General features: G+C 40.2%; 1 protein-coding gene across 1 annotated transcript in view; it reads left to right on the plus strand.

Annotated features, from left to right (window-relative positions):
• INO80C (INO80 complex subunit C) overlaps positions 1-10,671 on the plus strand; it is a 30,734-nt gene extending 20,063 nt beyond the window's left edge. The window contains exons 2-5 of the mRNA XM_014938431.1: positions 263-440; positions 3,352-3,463; positions 5,202-5,269; positions 9,960-10,671. Coding sequence (XP_014793917.1) covers positions 263-440; positions 3,352-3,463; positions 5,202-5,269; positions 9,960-10,091 — 490 coding nt within the window. The 3' untranslated portion in view covers positions 10,092-10,671. The remainder of the gene's footprint in view (positions 1-262; positions 441-3,351; positions 3,464-5,201; positions 5,270-9,959) is intronic.
• The last annotated feature ends 4,813 nt before the right edge of the window (positions 10,672-15,484 follow it).

The following is a 15,484-nucleotide window of genomic DNA, read 5'->3' on the forward strand; positions in this document are numbered from 1 at the left end:
AAATCAAATGTACATTTCTGCTGTTTCTGGTTTCACATGCTGTCTTGAACTTTACAGAGATGGCTTTCACTAATAGTGAAGTAAACCCAATGCTGTTTTTACTCAGTAGGCTTTGGCCGCTCTATTCCCCTCGTCGCCTTTATGTGTCAGTTGTAAATTGCTTGACAAATACTCTCTTTCATGGTTCCCCACTGCTCATGCAACATCTTTAAAGAGTCAAAAGAGATAGAAAGGCTAAAAAGGCAACAGGTACGTAATGCAGTAGACAGCTCAGTCTCCGGTTAAACTTGCTCAGCACAACAAACAGTAAGACTGTATTTTTTCTTCAGAGTGCAGGTGGAGAGGCCATGAATGAAAACAAATTTCTGAACACAGACTCCAGCACTGGATCAGTGGAAACAACCGTCAAGCCATTACCATTTAAAGATCCAAACTTCATTGTAAGTACATTATTTTAACATTATGAAATTCTACACTCTTCAAATAAAACGTTAACTAGGATTCTATTTAACCGTATTGCTAATGTAAATATTAAGAAAGTCAGCCTAACAGCCAAATAAAAGCTCGGCAATTTTTAAGAAAATCATCTCAAGTCCATGCCACACTACGGTCCGAGTGCACACTATATTATAGCATGAAAATGTCACTGGTCCAGAGGCAGAACTATTATATTAAGTTATGGAACAGAGTCAGAAAACCTGCTAGATCAAGGTAAGTGCAGAAGTTTTACAATGTGATACCTCACAAACTACCACAGCTAAGAGAGGAATAATTTATACTACTGTGAATGCAGGGATCCCATCTCCCAGTTCCTAACCAAGGCAGGCTGCAAAACAATTGAACTAGAAATGAGCCAGAGAGTCATTAGCAGCTGGCATTTTGCTCCTCTCCTGGTCCCTGAAACTCTAACAGACCTGTGGTGACTGTTCTTCCAGTAATTGCCAGATGCAGAAGCAAACGCTCTGTGCTCCCCAGAAGCCTGGCTTGCCGGCGCTCAGAAGTCATGTAAACTCTGACAGCTGAGGAAATACAGGCTGCTAAAAGACTCTGAGGTTTAAACTGGGGCAGAAGGTGAAGGAAGACTACAGCTAGTAATGCTGCCACTGCTGGGTTTGTTTTTAATATCTTTCTATCTTGCTGTGCCAGGGCCAGCTCATTGGCACACTGTACAAATGCTTTCTAGACAAGCAAACTTCTCAGACTGCTGGTCCTAAGCCAGTACTTAGAAAGAAGGATTTTATCCCAGATTTCATTCTCTATGAATAAGATACAACATCCCACAGCATAAAACCTGAGTAATCGGGCATCGCACAGCTCACTAAGCACAGGTTTGGCAGGCAGTATAAAATTAATCTCTGACTTGCCAGTTGCTCTATGTCTGCTTTGCAGACAGCTTCTGTCACGAGAGGGGCATTCAAATGACTGTATACTTTGCTCACTCTAATCCTCCAGTGAGCACCAGCAGCTTTGAGAAATGGGGCTTATTTCTGCCCAGAGGCATTCCATGTAGCTTCCATATAGGATTTAAATAGCCAGGAGGCCTTGTGCTGATCCTTCAGTTCTTAGAGGGATGTCACCATTTCCAAAGAGGCAATACTAATGTGTGCATGCTTGCAATAATAATGAATCTGCTGGCCCTTTGGCAACTGCTGCAGAAAGAATAAGCAGTTGTAATAAAAACATGAATTTTTCCTCCCCAGTACAGTAACTAATTTGAGAAGAAATGTATTGAGTTTCAACTAGCTTTTTTTTGTCAGTATGAACTGGTAGCAACGATTTGGGTGACTTTTTGCATTCTTCCATCCTAATTTGCCTTAAAAGGAGTAAAATAAATCATGTCTGTCTCATAAATATGCCCAAGTTTGAACCATTAGCTCACTGCAGAGGATAGACTTAAAGCAGAGAATAAGGAAGAAATTACCTTCTTCTAAACTTCCTAAATGGAATTTGCATCTCTTGGCAATGGGGAAGGGGAGGAAGATCTGACAACTGTGTAGAGCAATGAATATCCACCTGTCCTAGCTCCATCTTTCTCTGAACTTTGCTAGTGCAGAGGTAGCTCGGCTCTTTTGGACTTGGAAGTCATTGCCTTTTGACTATAAGTATGAGGTGATACTCAGGCCCATTCCTAGGAGGCGTATGTTCATATAGCTTCTTCCTTTGAGAAACCAGGTTACTGAAAAAAAACCCATTATGCAATGATTTGGGGAAAAATTAATGTAATGAATTTGAATTAGTAATGTGATAGTACATCTACTTTCATCTCATACTCCAGCAGCCTCTCTTTTACAATGATCTCTAGATGTTACTCTCAGAGCAAATGTTTGCATGTACTTTCTATATTGGGTATCCATTGCCAAAACCTCAGCTCATGAGCATCTTTCCTGAATATATCTTGTGTCTACAGAAAAGGGCATTCTGATTGGATCCTTCCTGCTATCATTCTCAGCAATTTAACAGGCTAATTTATAAACCAATCACAGCAGAAATGTGTTTGCAGAAAGAACTTTGCTTAGTTTTGATGAGACTGATGTGGCAGGTAGTAATTATTAACAGAAATAACAACTCCTAAATTGTAAGAACATTTTCTTTTCTGAAGTAAAGCTGTAAATCTGTGTCCTTTGATCATTTAAAAGCAGTACAGTATGTTGTGCAGCTTCTGTCTCGGGAGGGACATAAATAAATTACTCTGTAGCAATCACATTTGATAACTGAAACTACCATTATAGTACCAGTGGCAAGCCTTCTATTAGTGTACCTTTCAAAATGCAAAATTGTCTTGGCAGCCAGCATTTTATTTACTACTCTTTTTCTATTCTTCTGTCTTCTGTCCTTTGAAAGAAAAATAAAATTTCCAGAAAGTTTCTCATAGTATTCATTACATTTTGAAAGATCAGTTGTGTTTTCTACAGTCACGGATAATTTGTAAAGAGCTAGAGCTGCACCTGTAATACGCCATAAAAAAGGAGAAAGAAAATTTACCGTGTAATCACAATTTTAGACACAACTTCATAGTAATAAGTTCTAATACGATGGGAAGTACATACAGAATCCTGTAATCTCAGGCTAAACCTAACCACATTGATTTTCTATTTCCATGTAAAAAGCAGATTTTTATTTCCTTCAGTTAATTCTAAACATAGTAGCTTTGACACAGTCCAAAAAGCTTTGTTTTTCTTGCAGCCAAGATTAAAGTGTACAGTATATTAGCCTGCTGATGAAATAAGTGAGGATAATCAATCGTTTATGACAAGATGAGATGTATCAGAAAGACTATGAAATAGAAGTGTCACACTCTGAAATAGTATTCTTTATTTATTTTTTCTCTAAACACCATATTTTTAATTCTAGCATTCCGGCATTGGTGGAGCAGCAGCTGGCAAGAAGAACAGAACTTGGAAGAACCTAAAACAAATTCTTGCTTCTGAAAGGGCATTGCCATGGCAACTAAATGATCCGAGCTGTAAGCTGCTTAGACGCTTTGCATGTATTTATAAATAATAAAATCCACACAAATAACTTTCTTTAAAACAAACCTAAATTATTTCATCAGTGCATGCAGCATCCTGCTTGAACAGGGTCCAGTAGTACATTTAGGACTAGTCCAATCACACTCACCAGCCCTAAGTGGAAAGTAGGGGGAAGCAAATAATTTGGAGTGTTGTTACAAACTTCAAATACATTTGAGGAGAGAGTTTAATACAGGAAATGTATTTATCCAAATAAATATCCAGGTCAGAAACTCCTTATTCCCATCGTGGTTTTGTCACCTCTTAACTGCTGAGGAGCCTCCTCCTCTGCATACAGCCCAAATGTCTTCTGACGGGTGGCTGTTGCTTGATTAGCTATATTTGAACTATTTTCAGATAGATTCTGTTAAGCCACATACCTGCAGTAGCTTAGACCTCATCCGAAGCTTCAAATCCAGCCCCTTATCCTGGATTCTTGGGAGATTTAAATCCAACATCTCCTATTTAGTTCAGCACAGCTGAAACTACACTATTAGCAGTCCTGATTAGCAGTCCTAGCTGGTGTACATCTACAGGAGCAGAGTTACAGCAGTGGTCTAAATCTAGATATACTTCAAGTCTACTCATAAACTAGGATACTATTGAACGTAGCTGGAGGCTGAATTTGATCCTCAGATGTTACTTAAGCAAGTGGAGGCATTTGAGAATTGAGCATATGCATACACTTTTTGTCAAGACTTGGTGCTTTATCCAAAAATAGCTTGCAATTTTTTTGAAGTGTTTTAGACACAACTGTTAGAGAAAAGTGCAGACTACTGTGAGTTCCTGGCTATTGTAACTGACAATCTGCTGAGGTTGCTGTTTCTATTATGTTCTGTTTGCAACAGTAAATTTACAGGTTTTTTTTTAAGAAAATGGCAACAGAAATTCAGTTGCATATTTACAGCCAGCTGTCTGTAGCATTAGTGTCTTTTGGATTATGAGAGGAGTTAGAAATTTGATATAGATGGAGTATTTGAATTGATCATAGCTTCTGAATGAAGTGCTAGGGCAATCAGGAAGGAGGAAAAAAAATTAGTCAGGTACAAGATACTTTTTTAAACATCCAAAACTGGGGATTTAACTACTTAAACATACCAACTGTGTCTTAAAAATGTGTATGAGTGAGAGTTGCTATCTAAAAGGCAGCAAAGAACAGCAATTTCCATCATTTGATTTAAACATTCAGACAATTTTCTAGGTCATTGAGTGGGCTTAAAGTGGCACATGCTTAAAGATTTAACTGATTTAAAAGATTACTTTGCTTTTCTGGATTATAGTATTTCAGAGCTGCAATCTTGAGCAATATTTTGTGGTCTTAACATACAGCATGTGTACGATAATGGCTATTCTTTCCAAATAACTGACTGCAAGGGAATTCATTAAGACTTGGAAGAAATCAACACATTTTGACCTAGCTCTCACATTTTACCTTTTGGGGAGGGCAGTTCTGCTTACTGAACTCCTGTTAGAGAGGTGAGCAGAATCAGGCTGTTGTTTAACAGTGCTAACAGGCTAAATGTTTTCAGAGTTAATTCTGCTTCATATTTCTTTGCCTTAGTACTGCTAGTTAATAGAGACCTCAGAAAGCAAAGGCAGCATTTCAAAGAACTATTGTTACCTATTCATATTCTGGGTTTATGTTTTAAAATATATATAGCACACTGGATTTATCTCTTTGTTTTTCTCTAGATTTTAATATTGATGCTCCTCCTTCCTTTAAGCCTGCCAAGAAATATTCTGACATTTCAGGCCTTCCGGTAAGTATTTTCTTTTTCTCTTCAAAACTGGCATCTCACTTTCCACAGCTGAAATAATGCTGGTGCATGCTTTTGTAAAAGATGGACTTGCTGAGGTTCCTATTCAGCCTTGTGCTTAATAGTTGTCCGGTGATTTAGGCCCAAACCCCAAATACTGTTTCTACATCACAAAATCCTTAGGTTGTTAATAGCTATCAGGACAGATTAAATACTTTGTCCTGGCCCCTATCACACCATTTATCCAGAGTCTGCACTGCTCCCCATCATTTCTGATTTTTAGATTGTTACAGTGGAGGCTGGTAGCCCACATGCTCCATGACTGCTAACTTTGCCAAGCTCTAACCACACAGACAGAAACTTTCCATGCTGAGTGTTTGCCTGAGGCTGATTTATTTCATTCTATCTTTAAGAGAAAGTTTCAAAAAGATGGCTCAGCAGTTTCCAAGAGTGAGATTAGGCAAAATTATATTGATTGGCCCCGGTTTAAAAAAACAACTTGTTATCATTGCTCTCAAACTTTCCCTCAAATAAATCAGCCTGAGACAAACACTTGGCATGGACTTTTGAGAATTTCAGATACCCTCATGCTTCAGAGCTGGAACTTGGATTTTGGCAGATATATAGCCTGTGTGTCACAGATGGGCTCTTTTACACGGTTTTGTTAAGGAAAACAGAAGAAGAAAAGGAGGAAAAAAAAAAAAAAAAACCAACCACATTTGCACATGCTCCAAAAAGTCTCTGTAGTTACAATTTGGCACTTGAATTCCCCAGAGATTCTGTTGGCAGAAAACAGGAGTAAAGTAATTGAATTCTGCCCAACAAAAATTTTGTATCTGCTGCTGACACTGTTCCTAAGTGAAATGAATAATTTTATTTAAAACAAAACAGGTGTTATTACCAGCATATCTTTCCACTTTTCACCTTCAGCCCCCAGTCATTTATTTTGCAGAAGCCTATGCCTTCATTTCTATAGAAATGAATGGGAATGTTATATTTTGGACTATAAAAAGGAGTAAGGACCGTTATGCTAAGTAACTGCAATAATGAAAACTTTGTAACGTCAAAGAGCCTTAGATAGAATTTCCAGGTCCCTTCCCTCAGTTTAATCTACTTCTCATCCACAGGGCACTAGCCCACCTCACAGGGTTGATATCACCTCATAGAGGTCCCTGTCAATATACACATTTTTTATGTTGGTGAAGGTTAACTCAGCACCTTGCATTCTGTACACTGAATTAGGTGAAAGTCCCTGTTGGAAAAAATAATGGGTGAGCATTTAATTAAGTACTGCCTTACAGTGGATACAGAGGGCAAGGCGTCAAAGAATAGCTATAGGGCCAACTGTAATCCTGCACATCCTAACATTTGAGTTCTTCATTTAGTAGCATATGTTTTCTTCTACTTTTTTATTTTTTAAGTAACATTTAAATTAGGCACCAAGGAGGTGGCATATTTCCAGCCTGTGTCTTTGAGCATGATTTGGAAGTGGAGTGGGTTGCTCCGATGGAGGCTGGTAACCCTTGGTGGTCAAGAGGGAAGGGGAAAGCAACGTGTCCTGCACGGATGAACTGACTGACAGCAAATGGAAGAGAACGCACAGGAACTCAGGGAAGATAATTCCCTCCAGCCAGGCAGACTTACAGTCCTGTAAGAGTATTGCTTTGATATAACAGTAACTCATTTTCAGACAAGAAGAGGAGTCAGTTGAATAAGGAACTTGGCATATGCACCCCTACTCTATATAAAGGTGCAGTGGATGGAGGAAGGGAGATAAGCGGACACGTGAAATAATAATGAGTAGATGTCACGAAAATAGCAAAAATTCCATATTGGGTCACTTAATGATGTTCATCTCTTTTCTATCCTCTCCCCTCAGAGTTGCTTTGCAAGTATTAATAGCATTCACACCAGGTGTTATTAGAGTTGCTGCACCATCTCTGACCTGTGAGGGGCTTATGTGGGACAGAAGACATAAGGGTGTAAGTCGCTTTCACTGCCCCATCTCCAAGGAACCAAATAATGCTTTCCAGCACTGGCCTTAGATGCATTTCAAAACTAGTCATTGCACCTGTAGCGAGATAATGATGCAGGTTATAGATGTGAGTGAAGACAGTGACCCTACCAGCTAATGGTCAGTTTAGCCATCGGAAATAAGAGTCTTCCTCTCAGTTCCTCAGTTTTTCTTTACCTGTTTCTCCTTTCCATCCTTTCCAGTGATTTATGTACTCTAACTATTCTAGCTCAGTATAAATACTCACCTTTCTATATAAATCCACTGAGTGCTGCTTTTGTTTCCTTTTTTGTCTTTCCACGTTTCTTTTTCTTAATTTTCCATCCTCTAATAGCATCATGAGTCAAGTTTCCTATTTTACCTGGCCTGCAAGGTTTCTCCAGACTATGATAAAAATAAAGTGTTTAAAAAAAAAAATCTTTCTTATTAAGATAACTGAGACACCATGTCCTTTAAATTGCTAAGCTAGAAATGTTTCATAAGAAGCACTAAATATATTTTCAAGATCATTTCCTAGTGGGAAGATATGTGGGGTAATAGAATATTTTAGAAATCTAGTAAAAAAAAGTGTCCCTGTATTTTCTGTGTAAAAGCTGAAAGCATTTGTGTAAGAATATACTTCCTATGGGAATACTGGATTTCCCACAGGAAAAAAAAAAAGTAAAATAAATTCCTTAGCATTACCCATTTAGGGAAGGATTGAATGGTCTAGCAGGTACAAAAAAAATAAAGAGAGGTGTATTAAAACACTCCCATCAGTATACCTGCAGTTATATTAAATGCCACAATTAAATTCTACTGATCCTTTTCTCTTTCTGTAACACAAATGGAATTAAATTTACCAATGGTCTAAGCAGAGCAGCAAATTTGTATTTGTAAGGCAGCCTAGAATTCAAAAGCTATTATCTACTATATTGACACTCTAATATAAAACTATTATTTCCAAACTTGCAAGATGAGTATTTAGATAGAGTAATTCCTTGTAAAGCAGATTTTAAAAAATCCCAAACTTTCAAAAGTTTATATTTCTTTTTTCTGAAAATGGATCAGCCTTGTTACTATAGAAGCAGATTGAGAGAACTAATTTATTGTATATGAAAAACATGTATCTGTGGTTTTTGACTTAATTTCTGAAAACTACAGAGTTTTTTCTTTGCAAAGTCACCTTACTTAACTTTTCTAATCTGTTTCAATTATTACTGAGTTAGTGGTAAGGTTTGTTTTCAGACTGAAGTCATGGCATAAATGAGTAGTTACCCTACATGAGTGTGTGCAAACAGTACAGCCCAATGCAAAGTATCAGAATGGTGAAGAACTGCCATCCTATTTTTAACATATTTGAGATTGGCAAGCAACACAAATTGCAGATATTGCTTGGCTAGTTTATTACAGAATCATGCACATTTGAGAAGCAGTCTGCTTGGTTAGCTTTTTCTTACATGAGGCCAGATTTAAAGTGTGAATAAAAATGAATTTATACCTGCTGTAAGCACGAAGCTACCACCAGGGATAAATTTACTCCTAATGACCTAATTTTGCCATTTGTTTGGAAATTAATTGATGGCTTGACTGTTAGCTGACTACATTTAATTAACCTGTGGCATTTCTTTGTAAAGAAACAAGCTACAAATAACACTTAATTTTCTGCTAAATCTTATCAGGCCAGATGATTGACTGGATTGTTACCATGGTCAACAGATCCTTTTCTAGATAAAAATGGTAGATGGCTTTGCACTTCAACAGCATAGATGGAGGGAATGCTGCAGCTCTCATGGCCTTTTCTTTTTTAGTAGCAAGCTCTTAAGGGATCTCAACTGCTTATGCCTTGCAGCCTGCCACCATCTCCTGTTAATAAGGTGCAGAAGACACTTTCAGAGCCTTGGCAGACACTTGGGAATACAAGAGGAGGTGATTGTCCTGGAGGCTGAAGGTGGAGAGGCGATCCCCTGCCAGCCCAGCCTCCTGTGCTGCCTCCTGAGCTCATCCAAGCTCAAGGTTTCTGTAGCAACAAGGAAGGGGAGAGGATGGAAGGAAACTGGCAGCGCTCCCAGGCACCCAGGGTCCAAATCTAGCAGAGGATCCCAGCGTGGCCCAGGGTTAGCTGGCCAGGCTGCAATCCTCAGAGCAGGCGTCTGCAGCAAAGCACAACGCCGAGTTCAAATTTCTTATCAGTTCAGTCACAGAACCATAAGCTGAGACTCCCTTGCTTTAACAGCCACTTTAAAGTAAATTAAAAGCTAAGTTGTATGCAGGAAGAGAAAATCAGTCCAAAGCTATCAGAGCACCCATAATTCAGCCTCTTTGTGGGTAATTTATTGGCAGCAGCCTGACTCCAAAGAGAGCTGCCTTGTGAGAGACTGCACGAGGCACAGAGTTGCCAGGGTGAGTTTAAGAGTTGAGGAATTTCTTTTGCACTGTGTTTTGTATGAAACTATTTCAGCCCTCTGTTATGTTTAATGCATTTCTAATGTGATTTTATAGGGGTCTGTTAACTTCTCACAAGTTCTAACATGAGGAGAAAGCAAAAAAAGTACAAACTTTTAGTCACATGGTAGAACAGTAGTGCTGTTACTGGGAAAAGAAACTCACTATTTTGTGGTCTTATAATTAGACACTTTTTTTAGTATTCTGTTTCGAGATGTTCTTTGAATAGTGTCTCTGCTATTCTTTCTTTTTCAGGCAAATTACACAGATCCCCAGAGCAAGCTGAGATTTAGTACTATTGAAGAATTTGCCTATATTCGGATGCTCCCTTCAGATGTGGTTACAGGATACCTGGCTCTAAGGAAAGCAACAAGCATTGTTTCTTGAAAAGACCAAATATTGTTGTATATCACTTATGAACAGTGCTAACTCTGAGAATCGTGACGGAAACTGACTGTGGGACTGAGGTTCCTTAAAACTATCCATGGATATTTACATCTGGAAGTAGTTGATGATATATGGATTTGAAGAACATACGGATTTAATTTTGATAAATGCTGATATTTGTTAGTTTGCCAATTTGTAAGCAATTTGGTTTGGTGAACAGAATAACTTAGACCTTAAGGATACATATCTGCACCACAATGTCTAAGTTATATTAATTTCTGTAGAGATAGGATTTCATCTCCACCCTCTATATTTTATGTACTGCTCTGGCTCTGGAGAGTCATTTAAATTAAAGAAAAGGTACCAAGATATCCCAACTTCTAAACCTGCTTTCCAGATGTCACTTGGCTATGAAGAATGTTGTCCCATCTGTAAAATGAAGCTAAAATACCCAGCAAGTGCTGCTATTGTGATAACTGTTTATGGTACTGAGCACTGTGGAAATGAACAGCTTCACACAAATTCTTGCATTGAAGAACTGTCAGCATCAATAAAGTTGGACTCAAACTTATTCTTAAAATATCCTAATGAATATGCATAACAGGGTCAAATCAAATCACCAGGTAACTCTTAATCGTGACACTTTGTAGGTTTTGAATGCTTTCTTTTTACAACCTGACTATTATTCTACCTTTGCTAGTTAGTACAATAGTAGTACTAATTAGTACTCAATAGTACCAGTTTCCTAGACTTTTAAAAAATGATGCTAAAAAAGCAGGAATTCCACAGTCCAGTGACATTCTGACACCCAGATGGTCTTCAGCAAGGCAAGACCTCCTAGATCAGGACACTGACCTTTGTACCATGAGGTACCACAGAGTAATGGATAACAACCGAACATTGTCACCCTTTAGAGGCAAGAGACTGAAAGGGAGTTTGGACTTTTGCTGGGGGTGCTGACAGGGACATGGCACCATCAGAATGACTATGATTTCCTAAAACTAAGTCTAGGAGCATGGAGGCAGAGCATTTTCTGCCCATTCTTTCTTTTTGCCTTCTTTCTTATGACAAGCTGCTGATTTGTTGTCTTCCCACTTCTGCATCTTTGTCCCAGCCTTAGACTCCTGTCAATTTTTAATCTGGACTCCAAGTTCAGGCTCAGCCCTTCCTAGCCTCCAGCCACACAGCCTTCATACCCATACTCGGCCAACTGCCCAGTAGCTGTTGGCATTCCCCTCCCTTAGCTCCCTGTGGGTGTTGGCCAGAAGAGCTGCTGGGCGAGTTACCACTTGCTGTGGGAATGTTCTCTTCCTGTGTGCAAAACTGCCAGGTGGAAGGATTTGTCCCACAGCTTGTTAGTCCCAGACTACCCAAGTCACTAAGGAGGTGAGATACTAATCACAATGCCAACAGAAATCCGGTCTCACCCAAGTTCCATCATGGACTTCAGGATCTTGTGCAAGCCACCTCTTTTCTCTGACTGCACCAGCAGCACACAGCACCTTGAATGCATGTTTTTATAGACACGATAATTATTAGAACATATTTTTTTTCTCATTAAAGGAATAAATATGCAGAGTGTTATTAATGCTAGTTTAATTTTAACTCCAAAACAGGAAAAACAATAATGGGATACATTGTTTAGTGAAAGTCTGTGGGACTCATTCCTCAGTTTTTGTGATCTAACATTTACAAAAACAAAGTAATTTAAAAAGTCTTTGACATGCTTACAATAGATCCTTCAAAGCCCTGGATACCAGATAATGCTACAACTGTATCACAGAACACAAAAGAATAAGACAGGATATCTCTCTTCATGCCAGCAAGCATCCAAGCCACATTCTCTTTGCATCCGAGTTTTAGAATGGATGTTTTTAACTTACTTTACATACTGAAGATGTGTTTATAAGATAAGCTTAACACTGATATGAAAAAACCCATAGAACTGCTGTAAGATCATTTATGCTTTAAATAAGCAGAAAGTAGTTCAGAAAATCGCATTTTACCAGCCTGTTCTCTCCCACAAATATTTTTCACATTCTTTGGGACTGACTGTTTAGGAACTCAGCTCCTTCACTATCAGAAGTGCTCCACGCACTCCTGCACAATGTATATTAACATGTTACCTCTCAGCTAATTTCTACCACACAGAGTTTATGCATTCCATTTTCAAAACCTAAGTGTCCTACTGAATCAGTCATCATCAGGAAAGTAAAAACCGCTTAGATTTGGCAAAAACCTTAGTGACACTTCTCTTAATGTTTTCTGTCCATGTGATGGCTGCAAGATTCCCTTCCCTTCCCTTTCCTTTCCTTCCCTGTTTCTTCCTTTGTTAGCTACTGCCCCTTTTTTCTTAGTCAGTAGTACCTCACTTCACTCATTGGGCTGTACAGCAGCCAAGCCAAGAGTGATGAGTCAGCCACCAGCACCATTCAGCCCTACACTGATCAACAGCAGTTTGCCATGTGGAACGATCAAAATGAACTTGTTTTAGCAGGAAGCTGAGGACAGAAAAGCTCCTGCAGCAAACACGTACATCACCCTTCAGTCAGACTAGGTCTTTTTGGGAACAGCACGTGGACCTGCTGCTGTCATCAGTGCCTTCTGAGAGAGAACTGAGCAATACCCCCCTCACTATATAGAATAGAGAATAGCGATAAGAGAAGAGCTCATCTGTGCCACAGAGTAATTTTAAAGTATGTTTTGTTGACAGCTTTAGAAGAAGTGAAAATGGAGAAGTACATTTATATTTAAAAGTACTTATGGGACGTTATCTAGATAAACATAAGTAAGTTGAATTTAAATTGCTAAGAGGACAAAAGAAAGGCATTTGAAAAGAGCAGCAGTGATGAATACCATTTCAGGCTTGGGGAGAATGTATTTGACTAATCCAACTGACACATCTGTAAAGCAGAAAGCCAGCACTCAGGGTGAGACTAATTTGTTCAAGTACAACCATTACTATCTGTCAAGTATCACCTGGCTGCCTTACTTAATACAGACCACGGGTGGCTTCAGCCTCACATGCCTTTGCATTAATATGTTCCCTTGTCGTCTCCCTCACAGCACACCATGTGCTGAGCTCCCACAGAAATCCCACTGACGTTAATGGGAAGTGAGCTCCTCCAGTAACTCTCAAGGTACGGTCCAACTGGCAAAGCTTTACTCTTAGTCTTTTTGTGGGGCAGAAGGCATATTTTCCTTGCCTCATCTCTCCCATCCCTCAGAAACAATGAGGATGTTCAGCAGCAGCCAAGCTTTGGTTTTCCTGGGGGAATGGGGGGGTCACCTCCAGCTTACCGTGGGGCCAGACTGCAGTACCTCCTGTTTCCCCCATGCTTCGGGTGGATCTACTTGTTCTCTGGGCTGCGCTGCAGCTGGGGCAGGGGCTGGGTGGCCAGGGGCTGTAGGACTGTGGGGCCAGCGGCTCCCGAGGGCAGGGGTGTGCTGGGGGCCATGAGAGGAGTGAAGCTCTCAGCAGCTGCTGCCTCCGCCTTCCCGTCCTCCCCAGCGGACGGGAGAGCAGGATGCTGGAGCTCAAGGGCTCTTGCCTTCAGGATTCACCGCTGGTTTGTACCATCCATGGAAACATCCTGCCTGGCCCTGCCCTCTGCTGCCTCCACACTAGGAATGACCTCGGCCCCACAGCCTGGAAAGGAGCAAAACTCAATGCAGGGAGACCTTGGACCGGCTCATGCCAGAATCTCTCCATTTCACTGCCCCGTGTTTCCCTGCCTTATCCCACCACAGCGCTCTGGATCCCTATGGAGTTGCTATATACGAGCCCCCGTGGCGCACAGGAGTAGCAGGCACACACAGGGAGATGTGCCTTGGTCTCCTCTGACACAGGCCTGCAAGTGTCAAACCCCACCAAAGCACAAGGAAATGAAGGTAAGCAAAGGGAGGGCTTTTTACTGGTGAAGAATATTAAAATAAAAATTAACTAGCATAAGGTTATAAAGGTTTTCTAAGTCCACTCTGTTAAGAAAAAAGCTCAAACTCCCTGCATGATCACAATATTTTTCCTGAAGGGCTAAGTAATCATTAATAAATTAATACAACAATCATTTATCACTAGAACACTTACTAACAGGTTTCAAGGCCTGTTACAATCTCTAACAACGTACTGGTTTACATACTCGAGGCAAAATAGCACATATTTTTTCTTTCTGAATGACTTCAGGGAAGAAGACTTTCACAGGCTTGATGTCAGGTTCTGGGAAAAACCTGGCAGTGCTCTTTGAAACAAGAAGAGCCAAGCGGTATCTGCATTGTTACTGAACACTCCAGTCACACTGAGATTACCACTAATACTAGGGTTCACAGAAATCCCTTGGTATTTTTCTCATGCTAGCATGTCCCCCCCAATTAAAACCCACTTTTCTCTGCCTGTTGGAGAGTGGATGGGTGGGACATAATAAAATAATACATCTTCAGGTAAGAAAAACATTTTAAGTCCATTTTGACTTGGTCTTGTATTATCTGAGAAGCTTAGCAAATCCAGTGTTTTCAGATGATTACACCACTGTAAATCACTACCTACAGGCAGCAATAGCAGTAATCTCTTGGGAGAGATAATAACAACAACTAACATACACTGTTTAAACTACTGGTAAGTAGTGCTGCTGTAATTGCACGCAGTTTATGACCCATGAGATCACGTGTTAAGTACAGAACTTTGCTTTTTCTGACACCATGGCCTAAAATCAATAATCTCTACATAAAAATCATAGTACTAGTGGACTAGAGAGTAAGTTGGTTTTGGGGTCTGGCTGGGGTTCGCGTTAGCCAGCATGTTCTCCTCTGGGCAAGAGCTTCTGTCCGTGCCTTGCAAGCTGACTGCCGTGGCTCTGCCACTTGACTCCAGTACACCCCCAGAAAACTGCATCTAGTTCATAGACCATCTGAAGCCTTTTCCAATATCCCAAATCTGGGATGCAAAAATTACTTTTCTCCCAAGTGAAGAAATCATTTACAAGTCGCTACCCACACACAGCACGTGTGAACAATGTCCCTTTTCTCTGTGAGTCTTGAATCCAAAGCATAGTTTGGGTAAAAGGATAATAAGTGCCTCTTGTATGGGGACTCCTGTTTCAGAACAGGTCACACACAAGCAAGTTCTCAGCATCAGGTTTGGGAATTTCTGACCACGGCTGCCTACCCATGCAGGGGAAGAAAGCGTTTCCTGCCTCATCACAATAAATTGGTGCCCGTGCACATTCAGTGCCTCTGGATAGATCTGATAAATCCACAGCAATAAACCCTTAAGAGCCGAGATGCAGGCCTGGTCTGCTTGGTCAATACTTGGCGGGTGCTGGGTAAGCAAGGGTAATAGGGAATGTTTGGATTTTGGCTGATCCCATTTATATCCCAAGGGACAGCAGATTTACAAG

The sequence above is a fragment of the Calidris pugnax genome, unplaced genomic scaffold (genome assembly GCF_001431845.1).
Source record: "Calidris pugnax isolate Ruff unplaced genomic scaffold, ASM143184v1 scaffold13, whole genome shotgun sequence".
NCBI lineage: Eukaryota > Metazoa > Chordata > Aves > Charadriiformes > Scolopacidae > Calidris > Calidris pugnax.